The 26,398-nt window shown below is 49.3% G+C and overlaps 1 protein-coding gene across 2 annotated transcripts in view; it reads right to left on the reverse strand.

Moving 5' to 3' along the window:
* The window catches only part of GSG1L (GSG1 like), a 192,904-nt gene that overhangs the window by 119,293 nt on the left and 47,213 nt on the right, over window positions 1-26,398 (reverse strand). For both annotated transcript variants that reach the window (XM_074322757.1, XM_074322758.1), the window contains exon 2: window positions 9-56. In XM_074322757.1, coding sequence (XP_074178858.1) covers window positions 9-56 — 48 coding nt within the window. The remainder of the gene's footprint in view (window positions 1-8; window positions 57-26,398) is intronic.

The raw sequence follows: 26,398 nt of genomic DNA on the forward strand, positions 1-26,398 counted from the left end.
ACACTTACCTTTCTCGGATGCTGGGGCCAGGTCAATGAAGCTGCGGCATTTTTCACCTTAGGGAAGAAAAGAAGAGTTTTCAGAACATGAGAGGAAACGGGTGCTTTGGGCTTTCACCTCTCCCCATCCCACGAGCCCTGGGGCTGAGCGGGGAGAGGGGCCCGAGCGTCTCCAACACAAGCGGCATCTTTCTCCAACCAACCCTTATTCCTGGCAAGACGGTGTCCCCGCAGCATGTGGACAGTGAACCTGCAAACTCAGCTGAACAGCACCCGTAACGGCGCCCCTTGCTCCTCCCCACGCAGCCCTGTCACCCCCATTCCTTCAAAGCCTTCACTCCCCTGCCACAGTCTCTACCCCACATCCACCACACAGCCCCTCCCTGGGCCCCGTGGCCTCCACTCAGGGCTCTGTCCAATCCTCTCTCCACACTGACGCCAGCGGGATGTTTTCAACACACAGGTCTGATCACAGCAAACACACACGTGTGCACACGCCTGCTCAACACCCTCTGATGCCTTCCCAAGGGACAAAGTACCAATTCTTCACCTGGACCCAGGACCGGCCTCTACCACCTCTCCCCCCACACCCCATGGCGGCACCTCTCAGCCCCTGTGTCCCTGTGTCCCCGCCCACCATGCCATCCCCCTGCCAGAACACACTTGTCCCTCTTGTAAGCTCTCACGGCACCTTGGTCTTCTCCCGTGGGCCACCAGTCACCTTATAGTCCCTCCTGTGTGCGTGAATCTTAGATGGGGACAGGTGCCATAGCCTCAATGCATCTCCCGCTCAGTACACGGTCATCCCATCTCCCAGGTTCTCCGGCCCAAGCCTCGATCTCTCTCTTTCTCTCACGCCCCCACATCTGATCTGCGGCCCCTGCTTCACAGTCCATCTAGAATCCGACCACGTCTCATCACCTCCTCTGGTCCAGACACCATCGCCTTCCACCTGGGTTGTTGCAGCAGCCTCTGCAGCAGCCCAGCATCCTGTGATAACCTAAGATTATGCTGTTTCTCTGCTCAGAACCTGCTGTGATTCCCAATGCACTGAGTCAGAACCTACGTCCTCGCTGTGGCCTGCGAGGCCCTGTGTCACCTGTCCCCCCACCACCTCCCTGACCTCGTCTCCTAATATCTTCCCCCTGGCTCCCGCCACACTGGGCTCCTTGCTGATCCTTAAATGTGCCAGGCCCACCCCCTGCCTCAGGGCCTTTGCACATGCTGCTACTGCTGCCTAGAGCATTCTTCCCCTAGAGAGCTGAATGGTTTATCATTCCTCTGCTTTATCACGTTCCTCAAATGTTGCCTTCTCAGGAAGCCTTTTCTAACTAATGTATTTAATATTCCAAACGTCCCTTCCCAGTCACTCCCTATCTCTCTTCCCGCTGGACCCCTAGCACCTAGAACAGTGCCTGCTACACAGTGAGAGCTCAGTAAATATTTGTTAAAGGAGTATATGAATGAATGAACAAGCAAATGAATTAATGAACAGTGAATGAATGAATGAGTGAGTGAATGAATGAGTAAATGAGTGAGTGAATGAGTGAATGAATGAGTGAGTGAATGTATGAATGAGTGAATGAATGAATGAGTGTATTAACGAATGAGTGAATGAATGAATGAATGAACACCTTCTACCTAGAATACCTTACACCTATAAAAAACTTCAGCTCGTCAGTCTTTCCTCTCAGGCCTCCCTGATGCCAACCGCTGTGCTGGCCACCAAGAATGTCCCCAGCCTCCAGGCCTTTTCTTGTGAAGGGAGCACACACTGGAACCCCCACTCACAAACACGTTTTGTTTGGCCCATGCAGGATCCTAAAAGTAGGGAAAGTATTGCCTACAAATCCAGACTTCTGGCTTTCTCTTGGAGAACCAGAAGAGCAGGCCATGCTGGGCCCACAGCCTCACCCAGCAGCATTCAGATAGGGCTGGGCAGAGGCTGCCCACGTCTGCTGGGGCACACGCGCTCTAGTTCGTCACGGTCCGTCCTTGCCACATCCTCACTCCCTGCTGCTCTACCCCTAGCCTCACTTAAACCTCCCAGCTGGCCGCTGAGACACTGAATTGGATGACCTTTACGGGAGCCTGCAACCCCTGGTTTAAAGATTTTACTGCTGATCCCAGCAAGGAGATAGATTTGGGGTCAAAATGGGACCAAGGTAGGTTGGGGGGGGCATGAAAAAGATCTGGAAGCTTCCAGCATTGTCCACTCTCGTGTCTGCCTGGAGCTTCCTAAGTTCTTCTCTAAGAAGGTCCCTGATGCCGCTTTGGGCTCCTGAACCTCCTTCCAGCCCCACAGAAATACAGAGGCAAATGTGGGGGAGTGCCGGGAGATGAGGTTGACAAGGAAAGCGGGCCAGATCACGAAGGGTCTAAGCCAAGGAGTAGCCTCCCCTCTTCCTTATATGATCCCTTTCCAGAGAGTCACAAGGCCGCAGGTGGGTGGATGATCTTTCTGAGGTTCCATCCTACCTGCTTCCTCCATAGACTACACTGAGAAGCAGGACTCTCACCTCCCTTTACAGAAGAAAATAAGGCTCAGAGCTGCTCAGTGACTGGCCGGGGCCACACAGCGAGTCAGTGGTACCGAGATTACCACCTGCTAAAACAGATGTTTGCGGAGAACTGGAAAGGAGGATTTTAAAAATGAAAATAGGTGGTGAGCTAGCATGGATGGATTTTCAAGGAAATATTTTTCAATGTCTTTAATATTCCTCTTGTTTTCTCAAAGCTGGAGAGGGAAAATGCTAACGGCCAAATTCAGACCAGCACCCAGGGCTACATTTAAACATTGGTGAACCCTGAGCACGTCTGCCTTTTGGATCCCTTCCCAAATTTAAAAAAAAAAAATTAGATTAAAAATTGTATTTTACCACTGCATTAGCTCAAGATGAATATATTAACTTACATATTAAAATTTTTCTTTGCCTAAAAGTTTATGTTTGTTCTTCTGATTTAAAAATTGAAACAGTTTCATGGACCTGTGAAAGTATTGGGGGCCCGGGGCTCTGCCCCTCGGGGTCTGAGGGGCCAGCAGCTCCCGGTCCCCCAGTTCCCACGCCCGGCTTCTGGATACTAAGATTTCTGTGCTAGGCCTTTTCCCTTTGCTTTTTCTTTAAAAGCTTTATTGAGATATAATTCACAGGCCATATGACTCACCCATTTAAAGTACACAATTCAGACATTTTTAGGGTATTCTTAGTCTATTCCCAAGGTTGTGTAACCATCACCACAATCAGTTTCAGAGCACTTGCATCACCCTACGAACCCCCACACCTACCAGTCAGTCCCCGTTTCCCCCTATCCTCCCGGCACTGAGCACTAATCGATTTCCCTTCTCTATGGATTGGCCTGTTCTGCACATTTTCCATAAATGGACTCATAGAAACTGTGGCCTCTGTGCCTGGCTCCTCTCACTCAGCATCAGGTTTTCAAGGTGCATCCACGTTGCAGGCTGTCAGCGCTAAACATTAGCCCCCTCTTTACTGTGGATAATATTCCATCATTGCAGTACGGCTACGCCCTATTTTATGTATCCACTCATCAGCTGATGGACATTTAAGTTTGTTTCCACTTTTTGGCTATTTGTGAACATTCATGTACAAGTTTTTGTGTGGACAAGTTTTCATTTCTCTGGGGTCTAGACCTAGGAGTGAGAATGCTGGGTCATGTGGTAACTCTGTTTAACCTTTTGGGAACTGCTAGACTGTCCTCCAAAAGAGGTGCACCGTTTTACATTTCCACCAGCAGCACAGGAGGGTTCCAATTTCTCTACACCTTTGTCAATGCTCATTATTGTCTGTCATTAATTATTATTATTAATTATTATTAGCATCCTTGGAGGTGGGAAGTACTATCTCATTGCGGTTTTGATTTGCATTTCCCTAATGGCTAAAGGTGTTGAGCATCTTTCCCTATGCTTATTAAGGGTCATTTTTGTGGAGAAATTTGGGTCCTTTGCCCATTTTTAATTAGATTATTTTTCATCTTAGTGAGTTGTAAGTGTTCTTTACATATTTTGCAAACAAGTACCTTATTGGATATCTAATTTGCAGGTATTTTTCTCCTATTCTGTGACCAGTCTTTCCACTTTCTTTTTTTTTTTTTTTAAGATTTTTTTTTATTGGGGAAGGGGAACAGGACTTTATTGGGGACTTTTCTCCAAGTCAAGTTGTTGTCCTTTCAATCTTAGTTGTGGAGGTTCTGTTCAGCTTCAAGTTGTTGTTCTTTCAGTCTTAGTTGTGGAGGGCGCAGCTCAGCTCCAGGTCCAGTTGCCGTTGCTAATTGCAAGGGGCACAGCCCACCATCCCTTGCGGGAGTCGAACCGGCAACCTTGTGGTTGAGAGGACGCGCTCCAACCAACTGAGCCATCCGGGAGCTCAGCGGCAGCTCAGCTCAAGGTGCCGTGTTCAATCTTAGTTGCAGGGGGCGCTGCCCACCATCCCTTGCGGGACTCGAGGAGTTGAACTGGCAACCTTGTGGTTGAGAGCCCACGCTCCAACCAACAACAGAGCCATCCGGGAGGCAGCTCAGCTCAAGGTGCCGTGTTCAATCTTAGTTGCAGGGGGAATTGAACTGGCAACCTTGTGGTTGAGAGCCCACTGGCCCATGTGGGAATCGAACCAGCAGCCTTCGGAGTTAGGAGCACGGAGCTCTAACTGCCTGAGCCACCAGGCCGGCCCTCTTTCCACTTTCTTGATGGTATCCTTTGAAGAGGAAGAACTTTAAATTTTAATGAATTCAAAACTCTTTTAATTTTTTTTTTAAATGGAAAATTTTTCAATTCAACATTCCCCCCCCCCCCCAACTTCAAGTGAAGCCGTTATTCTCAGCCTAGTTGTGGTGGACACAGCTCACCGGCATGGCGAGCTCAGTGTTAGGACAGCGCTCCAACCACCGGAGCCACCTGGCCTCCCCTGTCAATTCAACATTTTTTTAAATCTAAATTTTCTTTATTGCTTGTGCTTTTCTGTCATATCGAAGAAGGCTTGGCCTAACCCAAGACCATGAAGATTTAGTCTTACTTTTCCGCCTAGTCTCTATCAGGTTGGTGCAAAAGTAATTGCGGTTTAACAGGTTAAAAATAACTGCAAAAACCACAACTACTTAGAGTTGTGACTGGTGTATAAAAGGAATCTGACTTCATTCTTTCGCACGTGGACATCTAGTTGTCCCAGCCCCATTTGTTGAAAGCCTATTCTCTCCCCACTGAATTGTCTTGACACCCTTGTCAAAAATTAATTGATTCTAGGGGCCGGCCCGGTGGCTCAGGCGGTTGGAGCTCCATGCTCCTAACTCCGAAGGCTGCCGGTTCGATTCCCACATGGGCCAGTAGGTTCTCAACCACAAGGTTGCCGGTTCAACAAATCGAGTCCCGCAAGGGATGGTGGGCTCTGTCCCCTGCAACTAAGGTTGAACACGGCACCTTGAGCTGAGCTGCCGCTGAGCTCCCGGATGGCTCAGTTGGTTGGAGTGCGTCCTCTCAACCACAGGGTTGCTGGTTCAACTCCCACAAGGGATGGTGGGCTGCAGCCCCTGCAACTAGCAACGGCAACTGGACCTGGAGCTGAGCTGTGCCCTCCACAACTAAGACTGAAAGGACAACAACTTTAAGCTGAATGGCAACCTCCACAACTAAGATTGAAAGGACAACAACTTGACTTGGAAAAAAAGGCCTGGAAGTACACATTGTTCCCCCAATAAAGTCCTGTTCCCCTTCCCCAATAAAACCTTAAAAAAATTTAATTGATTCTAAACGTGATGGTTAGTTTTGTACTTTCAATGCCTTCCATTAATGTATGTATCTATCCTTATACAGGTACCACACTTTTGATTACTGCAGCTTTGTAGGAAGTTTTGAAATTGGGAAGTGAGCCCTCCAACTTTGTTTTTCATTTTTAAGATGACCTTGGTTATTAGGAGTCCCTTGCATTCCCATATGAATTTTAGAATCAACTTGTCAATTTCTGCAAAAAAGCCAGTTGTAATTTTGGCAGGGATTGCATTCAATGTGTAGCTCAATTTGGGGTGTATTGCCATCTTCACAATATTAAGTCTTCTAATCCATGAACGTTGGGTATCTTTTCATTTATTTAGGTCTTCAATTTCTTCCAATAATGTTTTATAGGCTGTAGAATATAAGTTTTTCATTTCTTTTGTTAGATTTTTGTCCTAAGTATTTTATTCTTTTTGATGCTGTGGTAAATGGAATTGGTTTCTTTTCATTTTCAGATTGTTCATTGCTATGTATATAAATATGATTAATTTCTGTATATTGACCTGGTTCCCTGTAATCTTGCTGAATTCATTGATTAGTCCTAATAAGTTTTTAGTGGACTCTTAGGATTTTCTGTATAGAAGACCATGTCATCTACAAACAGAGAAAGTTTTACTTTTTCCTTTCCAATCTCAATGTCTTTTATTTCTTTCTCTTGCCTAACTGCTCTACAAAACCTGCAGTAGAATGTTGAATAGAAGTGTCATGAGCAGACATCCTTGTCTTATTCCTGATCTGAGGGGAAGGGATTTATTCTTGTACCATTAAATATGAGGCTTTTCACAGATGCTCTTTATCAAATTGAGGAAGTTTCCTTCTATTCCTAGTTTGTTAAAGTGTTTGCCTTCTCTTTAATCCCATAATAACCTGCAATGTAGTTCTGAGAATCCCCATTTTAGAGACAAGCAAACTGAGGCTCTGAGCTTACAGTGATTTGCCCAAGACCACACAGCCAGTAAGTGATGGAGCAGGACTCAGCTCAGGTCTATAGACTCCAAACTCCATGCCCTAAAGACTTTCCAGCTATCTGTTCCCCTTTGTGATGTCAGAATTTCCTGTGCAGCGAGCTATTCCCACTGTGTAGAGCTGCTAAATGTCCTGAAAGGAATCCGCTAAGAATATACCTACATGCAGATTAAAAAAAAAAAATCCACCAGCGTCAAATAAAGTAGCTCTCATACGTCTATTTCTGCTCCATGGACGAGACTGACGGAAGACGCTTGAGCAGAGATGGTCAAACTTGGCCCAGACTGCAATGGTTGAAGGAAAAATCAGAGTGATGACCTGAGGAGGACTAGATATTTCAATGGTCAATAAGTCGAATAACTGAAATCCACACACAAAGGGATTTCTGTCTCCAAACCCTTGCTCGCCAAGATAAAGGTCAGCTGTCCATTTGTGCGAACGACGTCAAACGGTACCACATTAGTTTGTTGCTCTCAGAAGTGGCCCTTAAAACATTGTCATCCTTGTCCACTGTTAATTTTATAGGTTTAACAAAGGGATTTCGTGTGGGTATAAAACTGAAGACAAGTGCACGTCTCTCCTCAGAGGGAGGCCTGCCGATGAGGTCACGGAGCTGAGCATGTTACCTTCTGTGGCCCGTGAAACTCGAAACCTTGAAGGATCCGAAAGGTCATCCAAGTTACATGGTTCTCAGCCCTGGAAAGCCCAGGCCCCACCCACGTGGACCCTGATTTAACTGGTCAGTGTGAGGCCTAGACATCAATAGGGTTTTAAAACCTCCACAGGTGCTTCCGACGTGCAGCTTGAGTGACAGTCACACACCAATCTGACTTGTAAAAAACCTATTTTCAACATTAGAAAAATAATAGTAAGTCATTTAAAGGACAGCTCATGCTATTACACTGGACACCTTTCCAGCAACAACCTTCGTGGGGCAGGATAGCCAGATGGCCAAGTGCCTGAGCTCTGGAATCAGCAGAGCTGGGTTCCAATCCTGCCTGTCACTTCCTGCCATGCGACGCCCCAGTCTTTCTGTGCCTCGATTTCCTTGACTATTAAATGGGCACAGCACCCATAGGGGTGTTGTAAATACTCAACGCAGGTGAAAAGCTTAGACACGACACCTGGAACACAGTGGACACTCAGGAGATGGTGGCCCCAACCATCACCTCCCACATATGGATCAGAGGAGACGTGGGACAGGGTCTTTCGCAGGCTGATGGAGAAGAGACGAGATGGACGCACAAATCACCATCACGGCGTGGTGGTGGTGTGTGTGGCTCCGAGCAGGGGCCTGAACCAGCCAGGCCTGGGTTCAGCCTGACTCCACCACTTACTAGGTGTGCTATGTTAACCTTTTGGTGCCTCCGTGTCCCTACCTATAAAAAGGGAAACCCACCAATGCTAACATTTCTATAGCGCTTCTTACAGAGGGGTCAGTAGAGGGTATGCCGACCACTAGGTGCAGCTAGGACCACCCAGGGGGCAGCATCCAGACCGCCAAGTGGCAGCTGCAGGGATATAAGGACGTCCCTCGTCCCTGCTGGCTGGTGTCTGGGAGTGGCCCTCAACCTTCCATTGTCTCCCCCAAACCCAGGGACATGACCTGGTCACTGCCTTATTTTTGCCCCTTGAGATGTGCTTTCTCCCATCACTCCCTCCTGCTCTGCTGCCCTTGGACCCATGGCGAGTTACTCAGATCAAGAAAGTAAATGAGGGTTCCCTACGGTCCACTGTGTTCCCAGAGGCCCACGGAAGGGGAATGCCACCCCATTTCAGGGAGGGGACAGAGGAAGGAATGTGTATGAGAGGACGGGGCAGCCAGCAGACCCCAGGGGAGAAGTGTGTTGGGGATCCATGAGCAGCAGGACCTCATAACCCCTAAAAGGATGTCAGGGCCTTCCAGGATAATGTCCTGGGAAAGCTGGACATGGGGTCAGAGGTCACAGGCTCCGCAAAAATCCTGCACCTGAAACAGATTTTCCGGTCAAGATGGCAGACGAGGTCAATGCTGTCCTCACCTCCTCTCAGGACCACATCAGTTACAACTAAACCACAGAACAACCATCATTGAGAATTGCCTGAAATCTGGTTGAATAGAAGCCCTACAACTATTGACCTACAGAAGAAGCCACCCCGTGACTGGTAGGAGAGGCAGAGACACAGAATGGGCTGGTCCCACACCCCCATGTGACCTTAAAATCGGGAGGCATAGCTCGGCTGTGGAGGTCCCCCTATCTCCTAGGAGAGCGAAGGGTCCCAGTCCCACACCAGGCTCCCCAGCCCAGGGTTCCAGTGCCAGGGAGAGATAAAAAGATACATAGAAACAAATGAGAATGAAAATACATCCCACCAAAATTTTGGGGATGCAGCGAAAGCAGTTGTAATAGGGAAATTTATATCATTACAGGCCTATCTCAAGAAACAAGAAAAATCCCAGATAAATAACCTCACGTTACAACTTAAAGAACTAGAAAAAGAAGAACAAATGAAACCCAAGGTCAGCAGAAGAAAGGAAATAATAAAAATCAGAGCAGGGCCAGCCCGGTGGCTCAGGCTGTTGGAGCTCCATGCTCCTAACTCCGAAGGCTTCCGGTTCGATTCCCACATGGGTCAGTGAGCTCTCAACCACAAGGTTGCCGGTTCGACTCCCACAAGGGATGGTGGGCTGTGCCCCCTGCAACTAGCAACAGCAACTGGACCTGGAGCTGAGCAGCGCCCTCCACAGCTAAGACTGAAAGGATAACAACTTGCAGCTGAACGGCACCCTCCACAACTAAGACTGACAGGACAACAATGAGACTTAAAGTCTGGAAGTACACACTGTTCCCCAATAAAGTCCATTAAAATCTTCAAAAAAAAAAATCAGAGCAGAACTAAATGAAATAGAGAACAAAAAGACAATAGAAAAAATTAATGTGACAAAGAGCTGGTTCTTTGAAAAGATTAATAAAACTGACAAACCCTTGGCTAGACTCACCAAGATAAAAAGAGAAAAGACACTAATAAACAAAATCAGAAATGAAAGAGGGGAAGTTATCACAGATGTGACAGAAATACAAAGGATCATCCAAGAATACTATGAAGGACTATATGCCACCAAATTCAATAACGTAGAAGATGTGGACAAGTTCTTAGAAACATATCGCCTGCCTAGGCTGAATCACGAAGAAGAGGAAAATCTAAAGAGACCGATCACCACTAAGGAAATTGAATCAGTCATCTGAAACCTTCCCAAAAGCAAAAGTCCGGGACCAGAAGGCTTCACTAGTCAATTCTACCAATCGTTCAAAGAGGATCTAATACCTGTCCTACTCAAACTCTTCCAAAAAATTGAAGAAGAGACAGTACTCCCTAACTCATTTTATGAGGCCAACATTACCCTGATACCAAAACCTGGTAAGGATAACACAAAAAAAGAAAACTACAGACCAATATCTGTGATGAATACAGATGCAAAAATCCTAAACATTTATCCATAAAATCTGAAAACATTTATCCATAAAGACACGTGTGCTCCAATGTTCATGGCAGCTTTATTTACAGTGGCCAAGACATGGAAACAACCAAAATGTCCTTCAATGGATGAATGGATAAAGAAGTTGTGGTATATATACACAATGGAATACTATTCGGCGGTAAGAAAAGATGAAATAGGACCATTTGTGACAACATGGATGGATCTTGAGATTACAATGCTAAGTGAAATAAGTCAGACAGAAAAAGTAGAAAACCGTATGATTTCACTGATATGTGGTATATAAAACTGAAAACAACAAAAGAACAAGACAAACAAGTAAAGGAACAAAAACTCATAGACACAGACAATAGTTTAGTGGTTACCAGAGGGTTAGGGGGAGGGGGGTGGGAGATGAGGGTAAAGGGGACCAAATATATGGTGATGGAAGGAGAACTGACTCTGGGTGGTGAACAGACAATGGGATTTATAGATGATGTAATACAGAATTGTACACCTGAAATCTATGTAACTTTACTAACAATTGTCACCCCAATAAACTTTAATTAAAAAAAGAAACAAACAAACAAACAAACCTGACAGGCCAGAAGGGATTGGCAGGAAATACTCAGTGATGAAAAGAAAGGACCTACAACAAGGGTATCATTTAGAATCGAAGGACAGGTAAAGAGCTTCCCAGAAAAGAAAAAGGTACAGGAATTCATTACCCAAAATAGTATTGCAAGGAATGTTGGAGGGCCTTCAAGGTGTGTGGGGGGGGGGATCAACATTATGAATAATAAAGTGGCAACAGTTATGTATTTATCAACAATTACTTTCAATGTAAATGGATTAAATGCTCCACTCAAAAGACATAGGGGGGATGAATGCGTAAGAAAACAAAACCCTTACATATGTTGCCTACAAGAGACTCACTTAAGATCAAAAGACACACACAGACTGAAAGTAAAGGGATGGAAAAAGACATTTCATGAAAATGGAAAGAAAACAAACAAAATAGCTCTGGTAGCAATACTTAAACCAGACAAAATAGACTTAAAAACAAAGGTTATAAGGAAGTGACAAAGAAGGACCCGGTAATCCCACTTCTGGGTAATTATCTGAAGAAACCCAAAGTGGTGCTTCCAGGGGACCTGTGCATCCATGTGTTCATTGCAGCATTGTTTACAGTGGCCAAGACGTGGAGGCAGCCTGGGTGTCCATCAATGGAAGAATGGATAAAGAGGAGGTGGTACATAGTATACAATGGAATATTGCTCGACCAGGGAAGGGAATGGGTTCCTGCCATCTGTGGTGACTTGGATGGACCTGGAGGGTATTGTGCTGAGTGGAGTGTGTCAGACAGAGAAAGACAGATGCAAGGAGATTTCACTTATATGTGGAATCTAAAGAACAAAACAAACACACAAACAACACAGAAACAAACTCATAGGTAGAGAAAACATTCTGATGGTTGCCAGATGGGAGGGGGGCAGAGAGGGTGGGTGAAAAGGGGGAGGGATTAAGAAGTACAAATTGGTTGTTACACAGTAGACATGGGGATGTAGGGTATAGCATAAGGAATATAGTCAATAATATTGTAATAACTATGGTGTCAGATGGGCACTAGATATGTTGGGGTGATAGATGGAAGGGGATTGGGGCGCAGGTGAAAAAGGTGAAGGAATTAGAATATACAAACTGGTAGTTATAAAATAGTCACGGGATGTAAAGTAAAGCACAGGGAATATAGTCAATGATATGGTAATAACCACGTATAGTGCCAGGTGGGTACTAGACTAGGCAGGGGATCACTTCTTAAGTTACATAAATGTCTACCCACCATGCTGTATGCCTGACATTAATATAAAATAATACTGAATGCCAAAATGAATAAATAAAGTGTAAACAACAAACGAGCAAAGAAACTCTGCACCCCAGTGAGGGTCCTGCACCCCACAGGGCCAGGAAACCATCAGCAGGGCAGAGCAGCAGGGCTGGAGGAGACCAGAGAGCTCTCCCCAAAGTTCTGACGACTTCCCAGGACCCAGGGACTGGGAGGGAGCCTCAGCTGGGCGGTGAGTTTCTAACCACCCCGGAGAGTAGAAGCTCAGTCTTTGGGGGGGGGGGGTCCTCACCACTGCACTTTGCCCTGAGGCTGATGGCAGACAGATGGGCCTTGGAACCCAGTCCCCAGGCAACGGTGACCAACTCACGAGCTCTCAACACCCCCCTAACCCCCTCAAGCCCCCCGTAAGAATGGAGGCGAGCGTCTGGGGATGGGGCAGCCTGGAGAGGGTGTGCCGTGTCTAAAGGAACATGGATTGGCTTCCAGGCCATCTGCACCCGTCAGGGCCCCTGCAGCAAAGAGAGGACACCTGGGTTGGGGGGCTCCCTGAAGACTGCTGAGCGAAGAGGCTCGGTATTCACAGACCTGCGGATGGGGTGAGGGGCATCTCGGAGCCCGCACCTCCCCCAGCCTGCAGGGACAAGGGAGGGACAGGAGCCTGGAAAGACAGACCCAGCAGGAGCAGTGTCCCCTCTCTGAAGCAAGCCTCAGAACAGGAATTCCGGGGTGGGGCCCAAGAATCTGCATTTCTGCCAGGATCCCGAAGCCACTGAGGCTGCTGCCCTGGGGACCACACTTTAGAGCAATGCAGTTACTATCAACACCTCAGCGGGGCAGAACACTGCGGGGGAGAGGAGAAATACCCCGACCTTTCTCCCCTTCCGCCCTGGGATTTCCTGCTGCTGCCTCCCACCGGCCTGAACCAATGAGAAACCAGAGGGTACAGGAGTCCAGGCCATTCCATGTGTGCAGGGCATTCTCCCCCCACACAGAGGGGCAGAGGGGGATGGGGAGCAACCAGCACAGCACTGCACCCCCGGGGCCTCTGCCCTCCTCACCCACCACTCTCACCCCCCACCCTGCCTTCTCATCTCTTTCACACAGTGTTTGTGGGAGAGCAATTGCATTCAGCCAACGTTTCTGGATCACCTACTACATGCCAGGTGCTGTTCTGGGCTCTGGGGGTACATCAGTGAACCAACAGACAAGTCTCGTCCTGCTATTCAAATGTCTGTATCAGCCACTCGGAACCCCGGCTCCAAAGAAGAACGTTCCCGGGCTCTTCTAAATAGCGCCCCCAGACAGCACCCCGGCGACTAGGTAGCCACGTGTTTTCAGCCAGAAACAGAAGTTCCGGGACCATATGTCTCATTCCCTGCTGTGTCCTCCAAGCCTGGGACCGTAGCAGGCGCTCTGGACAGGACTGCGGAATGAATAAACGAAGACCATTTCACAAATCGCCTTTATCACAAATTACACCACGGCGGGGATTCTGCAGAAGAGGCAAACAGAAAGCGGGTGTCGTCACTATCCAGGGAAGAGGAGGTGGCCCCAAGGGCAGCCATTGGGCAGCCATGCCCCACCTCATGCAGCCCTGACAAAGAGGAGACCTGCCATCCCCTGGACAGGACCCTGAGTGCTGCCGTTCACCCCCAGCCCTCCTGTTCTGTTGCTTCACACCAGCGAGCTCAGGGTGACGTCCCTTCTCTTCCCCGCCTCTCCCGCTCCTTTTCTCTCCCTCCAATTCCACCCTCTGAACCATCCCAGCCTTCACAACCCAGCTCAAATGCCCACCCCCTCCCCCACCACAAAACCTGCTTTGTTCCCCAACCACCTGCCCTACCCCGAAGAAATGTCTCCTTGCTCTGAATTTCCAGTGTGTTTTCTAGCAATCGGTCTCCTTCTATTGTCACATTCTACCTTCGGCATAGTTTGGCCTCTTTGGCTCAGCCCCCTTGGGGCTATAAACGGCAGCCCACTCCCCCAGCAGGTGGAAGCTAGAGCTTGTCACATTTCCTAAGGTCCAGCATCCGATGATCCCGGGAGAGTCCAGGGCAAGCACCGTGCTGAGAAAACTTGGTATCTCAGTCTATGAGGTCAGCACCCATCCCCGCTACACCGATGAGGAAACAGGCTCACACAGCAAAGCAACCCCCCCCAACACACACGGTTACACGGCCGAGAAGTGGCAGAATCAGAGTTCTTCCAAAGCTCTTGCCATCGTTCCAGGGACTGACTTGTCCAGAAGTGGGGCAGAGACCCAAGATATTCCACAGCCAGAGCAGCTTGTCTGGACTCAGGCAAATAAACGGTGTCTCTGAAATACCCTTTTTAAACATTTTATTATGGGACATTTCCATCTTTGGCAAACAGAGAGAGACTAATATGAAGGCCCCAGGTCCCCTCCCAGCCTCCATAACTGACACCCCACGACCAGCCTTGTCTCGTCTACACACTTGCCCCCACCAACATGGGGTTACAGTGGTGCCTCGGTTTTCGAACGTAATCCGTTCCGGAAGACCGTTCGCGTTCTGAAACGTTCGAAAACCGAGGCACGGTTTCCCCATAGAAAGTGATGCAAAATGGATGAATCCGTTCCAGACCTTTAAAACCAACCCCTAAAACTGCAAATTTAGCATGAATTTTACTATCTAATGATACCATAGATCCATAAAATTTACAGCGTTCGTAAACCGAAATGTTCATCAACGGAGATTTTCAAAAACCGAGGTACCACTGTATTCTGAAACAAATCCCAGAAGTTGTATGTCATGAAGGGCGGCCTGCGGGGTCTCTAGTCCCGTCCCCCACATAAGGACTCAGGACATGGTGAGGCCAAAAAACAGCACCCACGGAGCCATAGATAGGGGAGTCATACCACTATGTTCTCGCTGGCAGCTGGGTTGGAGACACAGGGAGCAGGAGCCACACGATCTGCAACCTGCTTTTCTCTGACAACCAACCTCACTTGTTAGCTGCAATCCGCCGTGCTAACTGCAATCCACGCTTGCTAGCTCAGCCACGGCAGTTATATTAGTGGCCAATGGCTCACTGGTTACAGCTGACGGCCAACTAGTCACAGCTGATGGCCATCCAATCACAGTTGATGGCCATTTACTACCTGAGCCAGCACCTTTCCATGTGAGGCCGAGAGCCTGGAAACTGCACTCCTGGCTCTGTCCCCACATTGTTTCTAAATGTCTTTCTGAAGGGCTTGCTCCCTGCTCAGAACAGACGAGTGAAAGTTCATCTATTCCTAGATCCCGTGGCGTCATCTCTGGGGCCGTTGTCGGCTTTTTGCAGCGTGGGAACAGAGCCCCAGAAAGCAGTTTCCAGGCTCTCGGCCTCACATAGACAGGTGCTGGCTCAGGTAGTAAATGGCCATCAACTGTGATTGCATGGCCATCAGCTGTGGCTAGTTGGCCGTCAGCTGTAACCAGTGAGCCATTGGCCACAATATAACTGCTGTGGCTACGCTAGAGAGAGAAAGAATGGGGGCTAGCAAGAAGATGGCGGCTGGGCTGGCAAGTGTGGATGGCGGTTTGCAGACAGTGTGAATCCAGCCTCCAGTGAGAGTATAGTGCCGCCAGAGAGAATATAGTGGTATGACTCCCCTACCTATGGCTCCGTGGGTGTTCCTTTCTGGCCTCACCATATCCTGCGTTCTTGTGTGGGGAGCGGGAGCAGAGACCCCGCAGGCCGCCCCATACGACAAATGGCGCAGCGAGCAGGGTCTCCCGCATGACATTGGGTGTGTTTTTTTTTGCCAATAAAGGAGGCTCATTCCAGCCTCATGGGGCACTTGAGGGCTAAATGAGGTGGCGGGTGTGACACAAGAGGTCTTCAGTGAGAATTTAAATCAGGCAGCCCTATGAGGGTTCAGCTTGCTGTACTGACACCCACATGGCAATGGGACTGCCATTCATCAAGCTCTCAGACTCCCTCCTTGCAAAGGACGCTGTCGAGCCCCGCGGAGGTGTGTGGGCTCCAGAGCCACAAGACACGAGTTCGGGTCCCTCTTCTGCCTCCTCCAAGCCACGCGATCTCAGTGAGGGGCATCACCTCTCTGAGCCGTTTCCTCACCGGCCAAATGGATGTCACTGAGGACCTGGCCGGCCTTCCAGGCTCGCGAAGAGGATGGAATAGAAGAGGTGCATGAAGACGCCTGCCCCGGGTGTGGCTCTTTTTGATCCCTTTCCTGTGTCCTGGGCGAGAGGCACGCTGCACGCTTCCCGAGGAAAGCCCGGATGTCTTCCCAAGCCAGAAGCGGGAGGCTGTGCTTGGGCCACCTCCGCCCGAGCAGGTGGAGAAAACCTGGCAGGACCACGGGCGGTAACAGGGAGGTGGCCCGAGCAGATGCCCGAGGCTGGCAGAAGGTATGTGGCGTGCTGAGGGTCGACCAGTTGCCCTTGGCACAAACACGCAGGAGCCCAGCTCTGCCTGTCAGCAGGAAGACGGGCAGAAAGAAGAGGGAGGGGGCCTGGCGAGCCCAGGGTCCTTGGCTACGTCACCAGTTCCCGGGTCTCAGGATCATGACTTAATTACAAACCCCACCAGCTGGTGTTGTTGAGGTTTCTGTAGAGTGTGGGGTGGGGAGAGGGTATCGGGGACCCCTGGTGACGGACTGGGGACCTTAGGGGCAGCGAGAGAGGTAGTCTCACTGGTCTCACAAAGCTGGCCAACGAGTAATATTTGCTAACATATATTTGTAGGCACTTTGTGCTGGGATCCAAGTGCTTTCCAAACTACCACCCCCATTTGACAGATGAAGAAACTGAGGCATGAGAAGACTGAGTGACTTGTCTGAAGTCACACTGCAGTGGAGCCAGGATTCCAAATGGGACAGCCCAGCACAAAGGCTTTGCGTTTGGTCATGACTCCTCACCGCCTCTTAGCAGGGTAAGCCGGTTCTAGACAAATCCATGCTCACTACAGCCAATCTCAGGTACCCTCCAAAGATGACGCCACGCGTGGCAGGAGAAATCAGCAAGAAGTGGCTGCATTCCGAGAAGCCCCGCCAGCAAGACCCAACAAGGCTGGTTTGGAGTTTGACTCTGGTTCTGAGACTCAGATTCCACAGACCCCAGCTTCTTGGCAGGCGCGTGGCTAGTTTTCTCTATAGTGGGTGCTTACAACTTGCAGGGGTTGGCGGGGGGAGCAGAGAAGAACTGGTTCTGGCCCCCAACAAATGTGGCCGATGAGAAAACGATGGTAACAGTTTGTCAAGGACAAACATTCCCCCACCGTCACTCGCTAGATTCAAGGAATTCAGCAACGGGAGAAGGGAGCAAAGAAAAATGCCAGCAGATCACGCGTGAAACTTCTCCTCTCACTTCCCAGGCTGGGAGTGGGGGGTGGGGGTGGGGTGGGGGGTGCTTGGCAAGTGCTTCCCTGGAATTCTCTGGAGGCCTCTGTCAGTTCAAGTGACAGGGCAGCAGATGGCACACACTTATCTGCTGATGATATTTTGATTTATTTATCTCTTACAGATGGTACCGTGCCTTGATTTCTGGCAGGAGTCCAAAATGTGGGTTAACTTTCTGGGGATAATTGTTTGTCCAAGTGGATGAAATACCGAAGACTAAAATCCTGCCTGGCTTCATGATAGTCATGAGAGCTTGGCTGGGCATTTGGGTACCCCAAAGGGAAGAGTTTGTTCTGCAGAATTTTACAGCTGGAAGACTCTAAAGGCCAACTTAAAATGAACACCATAGCGGTTAAATGTAAGGGCTCTGAATTTACAGTCTTCAGTTCAAGTCCCAGCTCCGCCATTTACAAGGTCTGTGATCCAGGCCAGACTCTCTGGGTCTTAGTTTCCTCATCTGTAAAGTGGGTATAATGTCCACCACATAAGATGTGACAGAAACAGCCAGCTCTCCACCAACAAATGTGCTACTCCTTCTGTGGTGTGGAGTTAAGGCTAGGAAGCGGCTGCCCAGCCAGGCACGGTATTTCCCAGCATCTCCTGCATCCCCGCGAGGCCATGGACTGGTTCTTGCCTCTAACATTTGAGTGTGAGTGTGAGTGATGTGTGTGTGCCACATCCTGGAGACAGCTTTTATGCAGTGGGTGTGTCTCCTCTTTCTTCTTCCACACAGACGCAGAGGTGCCAGGAGATGGTGGAGGGACAGGATGGGTGTTGCCTGGTCCCCGAATCACTGCCTGGAGGGGAGCTGTCACCCCCCCCACCCCAGGAACATCTGTACACGTGCATTACATGAGCCAGAAATACGTGGCCACGGTGTTGATCCACTGATACCTCAGGGTCTATTTGTTACAGCAGCTGGTGCTGCCTTACACACAGTTGGAGATCCCATGGAATCACACATGTGAGACAGCCAGTGCGTGACAAGGTCTCAGTAAGTGTGCACAGTGAGTACTATCCCCATCTTCCAAGGGATCTTGACACATGAAGGGTACTGTGATTTTTGTGTGTTTTTTAAATGTTAGCCCATATGTTGGGTTGTGAGAGCGAGGCAAATCTGATTTTCCTCAGCTTCATTTCTGCCCTTTTTGGATCCTATCACGAATCCTTCATGTGTTGTCCTATCTCATTCCCCAAAAGCATTTTTGGAAGGAGAAATGAAGGGGAGAGGGAGCTGCGGGAAGGTTTTTTCTGGCACACTGTGGCAGACACAGGAAGATCGGGGTCCCCGTTTTCCCTCTCACCTGCCTCGGCACAGAATTATCCACCTTGATTGGAGATGGAAGGAGGGACGTAAGGACCACGCAGCCCACTACCCTCAGGATTCAGGCGTGAAAACCAAGACCTGCAGAAGGCTTGTGAGTTGCTTAAGTTCTTGTCATGAGTCAGATACTGAGCTGAAGCTGGAACCTGAGTCCCCTGCCTTCTAATCCAGAAGAAGGAATGGAGGGAAAGGGTCCCACAGGCTACAGAAAGGCTACAGAAAATAATAATAGCTAGCGTTTACTGAGCACCTACTATGTGCCAGGCACTGTTCTAAATCTCCATATGCACTAACCTGTCTAATTCTCATCACAACCCTATGAAACAGGCACTCTGATTGTTCCCATTTATCAGGTGAAGAAACTGAGGCCCAGTGAAGTTAAGTACCTTACCCGGAAGCACAGAGATAGTGAGGAGTGGATCTAGGATTCCCGCCCGGGCGCTCGAACTCCAGAGCCACCCGTTAAGTCATGTTTGGAGGGATGGAACTTAGGGGAAGGATTTGATTCATTCTGTTTGAGTTCAGGGAGCAGAACTGAACCCAGTGGCCCCAGGAGCAGGACTCTGTCTGAGGCACCAAAGGCGAGTCCAGCCAGAGAAAAGGCCCTTCCTTCCGTGATGGCATGAAACTTGCCAGTGGTGAAAGAATGTGGGAAAGGCTTGGACCACCGCGTGGAGGCGTCGCCAAGAGATTCAAGCAGCCGGCAGGGCATCAGACTGGGCCTGTGTCCTCGGATGTCCCACGTGACGGGGGCTGTGGCACTAAGTGACGCTGAATCACGTCGTGGGGACGATTCTCCCTTCCCAATTCCCTTCCAGCCTCTCAGATTACTTCCAGGAGAAAATGTCAGTTTTGCGATAGCCTTTCCTTATCATTGCTCTAACACTTGCTAATCGTCTATTTAGAGCGAGAGGGGGAGAAGACGGCCAAAGTATCCCGCTAGAATTGGACGACACTGTTTTGTCGTATGCACACACATACACGCACACACGTGTATACACGTATATACATATTTCTTCCGTCTCTGGCAAGTTGAGCTGGTTTTCCATTTCCGATGGTAATATAAAGCTTCCCTTTCAATTCATTTATGTAGGAAAAATGTGAGCCAACATAGAGCAAAAAAAAAAAAAAGAATCCTAGCAGAACGGGGTATGTGACCAAGGTGAGAGGAGAACGACCGCAGTGGGACATCTGGGATAAAGGGACGCTGAGCATCGAGGCCCACGCCAGCCAGGCCGAGAGCCGACAGGGCTGCCACGCTGCATGACAATGTCCACATCTCGGGCGATACGAATGACACTCCCTGGAGTCGTGCAGTACACAGCCTGTGGCTGTACACAGCAGCCACAGATATTTTTAGAGTCACAAATATCCCAAACATAGGAGGGAAGAGGGATTGTGTTCTGTTCAGTTGCCTGGAAATTGGCAGCCAAAGATGCTCACCCTAAATGATGGCACTCTCGGATCCTTTGGCAATGTCCCCATGCCCAGGGGCGCCACCAGGCTGCCCAAGCAGTGCTGGCACCAACCCATCCTCAGGAGGAAGGAGGAACGAGACCAGCGCTGCGTTTGGGGGAGGCTGCAGGAAGATAAAATGGCAAGTGAGCTGTGCCTGCAGGTCGGGAGGCAGCAGGCAGACATACTTGACAGGAAAGCACTTGGAGAATATAGGTTCCAGGAGCCACTCTTGAAAAAGCTCGTTGACACTGAAATCCAGCTCACCCGCAGAAGAATCAAAATAAACTCAAGACTGGAGGATGCACAGTAAAAGCGCCAAGTAGGTTTAAGTACCTAGAGACTCAAACTGGTGGAGACAGTGTGGTTGTGACACCCTGGCTTTGGAAAAGTCGCATGCACATCAGAGGTCAGAGGCCAGTGTCCTCCTCTTTCTCAGAAGGGGTCTCATGCTGGAAACACTGTGTAAAGGCGGCCGTGACACAATTTATCTTCCCCTCCCCTTCACATCACATCATTATCTACCCAAGGTCAAAATGACCAGGCAGAAGAGAAGGGAGGTTAGAAATCAGGCCTGACAAGCGAACACCTGGGTCTTGCTTGTCCTTGGGGAGCCTGGTCTCAACATGACTCTCTGACCTAAAGGCTAAAGAGAAAAGAGCCTCTGATGTCTTAGGAATTTACAAAGCTGATAAAAACAAACAAACAAACAAACAAAAAAACGCAAGAAAATCAACTTACACTCACACCATGCCAGGCCACTCGTAAACATCTTTCCACCCCTTCCCCCTTCACACACACACACACACACACACACACACACACACACACCCCTCTCCAGGTCCACTGCCCCAGCCTCCCCACACTGGCAGACACTCAGGGATGTTAGTAGAGCCCAGATCTGAATTCTGGTCGGGAATCTCCACTTAATTTCAGTTCCCCCCACAATCATCACGCCTCCAGACATTTATTACAAATGCAGACTCGTAAAGATGTATATGCTCTGTGACCCAACAATTTCATTTCTTGGAATTTATCTTACAGAGATCCTCACATGTATACAACGTAACACAAGGTCAAGATATTCCACTGTAGCATTATCTTAACAGCAGAAGACTAGAAATAACCTAAATTTCCATTAATTAAACAAGACACATACATTCAACTTACGGAAAACTCATCATCATTGAAACGAACAAGGCGGCTCTCAGAATATTAACACAGCATATTAACATCAGTTAATATTAACACAGAAGGCAGAATATCAATATTCTGTGGAAAAGTGGGTACCGCACGGAAGCTGGAGACCCACTGCTCACACAGAATAAGTCTAAACACCGCTACCTGCCCCTTCTTCCGTCCACTGTATGGCCTCTTGACATCAGACACTGTATTAGTTTTCAATTGCTGCTGTAACAAATTACAGCAAACTCAATGGCTTATACAATACGAAAATTTTATCTTGTTAAGTCTATAGGTCAGAATTCCAACAGGATGGCGGTCCTCTGGGAGGCTCTAGGGAAGATTCCATCTCCTTGTATTTTCTAGCCTCTTCAGGCCACCCACACTCCTTGACTTGCTGTCCCTTCTTCCATCTGCAAAGTCAGCCATGTTGACTCTCTCCTTTCCCAAAAGCATAGCTCCCTTTCTGACTGCACCTTGGAAAGGGTCTCCCCTTTTAAGGACTCATGGGATTAGGTTGGGTCCACCGGGAAAATCAAATAGAATAATCTCCCCAACTCAAAATCCTAACGGCAATCACAGCTGAAAAAGTCTCTTTCACCATTTGAAGTAGCATGTTCACAGGTGACAGGGATTATGATGTAGACATACTGGGGTGGGGACATCCTGGGGTGGGGTGGGTTCTGCTTACCAGAGCCACCCTGCACTCCAGCCACCAAAGCACTGGTCACATCTCATTAAACACAAGACCTCATGATGCTGTAACCGTCCCTCTGCCCGAAATGCTCTCTCAGCTACCAGATTCCCACACAAACCTTCAAGGCTGCCTTCAAAAGCCCCTCCTTCTCTGTGAAAGCCCCCCAGATTCCCCAGCAGAATTAGTGACAATCCCAACACTTTGAAAAGACCCCTCTGCATGACACTTGTCACAACATTTGAATCATTTGCCTACACGCGCAACTCTCAGCAGCCTGCAAGCAACTTAAGAATGAAACTGACTAAGGCAACCACACGTTCCCCACCATTTAGTGTGATGCCTGGCACGTAGCAGGAAGGAATGAAATATCGAGTCCTTTCTATTTTACGGTGTATAATTTGAAATCCAAAATACGATTTTATGTATCTGTTGTTGTCATTGTTGTTTTAATTCACATGCCTCGCACATGAAAGGAGCTCAGTAACTATTTGCTGAGTGAATAAATACACACACCTAATAGTTATTGAACATTTTCTACCGTGTTTCCCCGAAAATAAGACCTAGCCGGACCATCAGCTCTAATGTGTCTTTTGGAGCAAAAATTAATGTAAGCCCCAGTATTATATTATATGTTATATTACATTATATTATACCTGTTCTTATATTATATTAAAATAAGACTGGGTCTTACATTAATTTTTGCTCCATATGACACATTAGAGCTTATGGTCCGGCTAGGTCTTATTTTTGGGGAAACAGTATTCCAGGTATTTTGCTGTTCTTTAGAAGCTCTGCCCCTCTCATTTAATTTCTCACAATAGCACTCAAAAGAAGACTACTTATATTCATTTGGGTAGTTAATACTAGCTCCTGTTACAAATACCTCAAAATCTTAAAGGCTTATTTCTCAGCTGCCTCTTCTGCATGACTCACATCCATGGGGTGACTCAGGGATCCAGGTGCCTATATAGTAGGAGCTGCACCACAGACAAGGGAGAAAAAGTATGGGGTAGACGCCCTGTATCCTCATGCATCTCAGCCATCCATCACTTCCACTCATACCCCATTGGCCACACCAGTTGCATGGTCAAGCCAGATGCAAAGAAGGCTGGGAAATGCAGGGAGCTGGTGGATATTGACGAGCACGACCGTCACTGCCACAATTATTATCATCCTCATGTTACCGTCAAAGAAATAGAGGTTCAGAAGAATGGAGACATCACCCCAGATCTGGCAGCTAGTGTATGTGGGAGACAAACTCAATCAAGGGTCTACCTGGCTGTACAGACCTCACTCCTAATCATTGCTTGCTCACATTTGCACATCCCGTGTGTTCAAACGTTCAGCCACCACAGAGGACGAAGACCTGGGACCTTGCTGACTGGCAGGACGGGGCATTTCCTCTGGACAATCCCGCAGGGGATAATCCACATTGAGGTGATCGGAGGTTGGTTGGTCCCATTCACCACCCATTTGCTTCCCCCTGCCAGTGTCAGTTTGTTCATACACATCTAAATGATGACACCAGGCAGATGTTATGTGCTTGATTCTCCCCTTCAGGCTGTTGCAAGATGGGAAACAAAATCTATTTTTTTAAGCGAGCGTCAGATGAAGCTTGAACAAAACCAATAACTCTTTCAGGACGAGCAGCTCTCTAGGTTTCCCACAGACACTCTTGGAGTGTCATTTCTGGGGTTGATTTGGCAGTTGCTTACTATCTAGAAAGAAATAATGCTCCTTCGTGGATACATGTCTCCTCTCCTCTTCCCTGCATACAATTCTCCCCCTACATTGTTAGCCCTCTGCCCTTGTAGTAGAAAATTGTAACAAAAAATTTTCCCCTAATCCCCAAGTTGCTTGGCCAGACATTGGTCCCAGATCCTGGGCTCTCTCTCCAGACCCTATGGCTTTCTTCTGCCTGTTCTGTCTTCCAGTGTCAGCATCTCTAGGCTGAGCCAACAGCAATTACAAGTCAATTCTCAAGTATTGAGGGCTGATTATTCATGGAGTGGATTATTCAGGCTTCTTGATTCCCCCTCTCTGTGGGTTGGCGCTCATTAGCACCTCCGAAAAAGGAAAGTTAGCTGAACTGCCACGCATCAGGCCAGCCGCTTCTGTTTGGGAGGGAAGCAGCTAGGACCCTGGACGCATCAGCTCATGCTGCCTCTTCCTCATTTGCATAGATAATTGGGTGTTTACAATCATTTATCCAGAAAGGAGAGGGAGCTACGGCCAGGGCTGCTCCCACCAGCCTGTGACGTCTGCACGCTTGACAACAGTGAGTGTACGTGTGGGAGTGGTGAGGCTGTGTGCGCGAGACACTGATGCCAGCTACGGCGCCCAGCTTGATGGCAGGGGCTGTCTCTTTACAGCATGAAATATGCCGAGGCATGTTGTGTAACGGCGTTGCTAATAAATACAATGATTTTTAAAAAACAAAGCAGAGAGAGACAGACGGAGTAGCTCACCCTCGTGTGAAACGGTCTCCTTTGCCAGCTTCCCGAAGACGGTGCTTGTTTTCAGACGTGAGGCCTTTCCCCAGCCCAAAGCCCCCATCTTGGGGAATCTGAACCATAACCCTTCCTGGAGGACTGCAGGAAAATAGGGGGCCATCCTGGGGGCAGCATCCCCAGGGCGCATAAGAGACAGAAAAGACACTGGCCCAGTGGACAGACTGCCCATCAGCTGAGGGGAACGAAGGTCAGCCCAGGGGGAACTGCGCCACTTCCGTGGCACCCATCCCTGGGAACCATTAGAACCGCCACCTGGGTCCGAGCAGCTGATGGGTCCTGCCTGGAGAGAATGAGAGGGGCCTACGGGTGATCTCACTCTCAGCACTTTCACCATTTTTTACATTCGATCAACAAATCTTCATTAAGCACCTACTGTGTGCCAGTCACTGTTCTAAACACTGAAGAGTCAGTGGTGAACAAGACCTGAAGTCCCATCAGGGGAGACAGACTGTAAACAAGTAAACAAATAAGTCAACCACAGCTGGTGATATGCACTCGGAATAAAACAAGCAGGGTGTTGCGATGCGGTGGGAGGGCCTTCTCTCTGATGAGAGAATGTTCCAGCTGCAACCTGAGGAGGACAAGTCAGCCGTGTGAGGGTCCTGCCAGGGCATCCGAGGGAGAAGAACAGCAAGTGCAAAGGCCCTGGGGCAGGAAAGTGCTTAGAGGCTGGAGGAGCAGGGCCTGTAGGGCCTGGGGCAGAGTGGGTCCTGGGCTAACGGCAGGCGGGGATGCTGGAGGAGTGGGCGGGGCTGGGTCACCCAGGGTCAGGCGAGAGTGTGGCGCTGTGCTGGGGCTCAGGAGGGATGCAGGCAGCAGAGCGCTGCGATCTGATTTGCATTTTTCAAAAGCTCTATCTGGAGGCTGTGTGGTTGCAAAAGACGGAACCCACTCACAAGCTTCCCCACGGAAGCCTGTGAACATGGAAAGATACAAGATTCTCACGGAACCCAGGCGCCGGGGCCACAGGGACAGGGGAGCCATCCAGAGCAGGGCCGCCTCTCTCTGGCTGCCTTGGCTCCAAAGTCTCTCTTCTCAGCTCCTCTCTGCTTCTCTGAGCACAGGCCCGACTCAAGGACTCAGCCCCTGCGCTGTAGCTGGCCCTCCCCGCCTGACCTGCCTTTCAGAGTCCTCCAAATTCCCAGGAGAGAGATGCTAATTGGCCCCCCTCAGGTCAGGTGTCCAGCCCTGTGGCCCATCAGCACGGCCAGGGAAGGGCAAGGCCACACAGGGAAACATGGCTGCCAGCAGCGGCCGTGACTGTAGGTGGGGCAGCTCCCAGAGAAGGAGCACCGGGCTGGGCAGACACGTCCGAGGTGCCCGCTGCTCTCCATTCTCCACAGTGTCCTCTGGGCAGCTTTCGTGGACTTCCTCTAGCCCGTCTCCTTGTCGGTCCCCACCCCCAACTCTAGAGGACACCACTGGCTGGCCAGCCCACCAGAGCTCCTTGGAGTTTAGGAAGTGGGGAGCCTCCCACTCAGAGCAGCAGGGGACCCCAGCATCAGGGACAACCGAGGCTAAGGCTGGCGTCTGGCAGGCAGAGAGGCTTCTCTGAAGACCCTAAAGCCAGAACCAGGAGCAGACACACAAGGGGTCAACGCGGCAAGGTCACAGGGACTGCTGAATGGCTGCTGGTACCAGGGCTGGGGTCCACGCCAGCCAGGCCCAGCGTGGCAGCGGGGCTGACAGCCACTTAGCTAGAGAATGCTGTGTGCACAGCAGGGTCAGAGGGGAAGGAGCGAGCCCGCGGGGTGGGGCAGGCAGAGTGGGGCGTCGGAGGGGGCCTCAGCAACACAGGGGGCCTCCTCT

Source organism: Rhinolophus sinicus, linkage group LG18 (assembly GCF_036562045.2).
Source record: "Rhinolophus sinicus isolate RSC01 linkage group LG18, ASM3656204v1, whole genome shotgun sequence".
In the NCBI taxonomy this organism is placed as follows: Eukaryota; Metazoa; Chordata; class Mammalia; order Chiroptera; family Rhinolophidae; genus Rhinolophus; species Rhinolophus sinicus.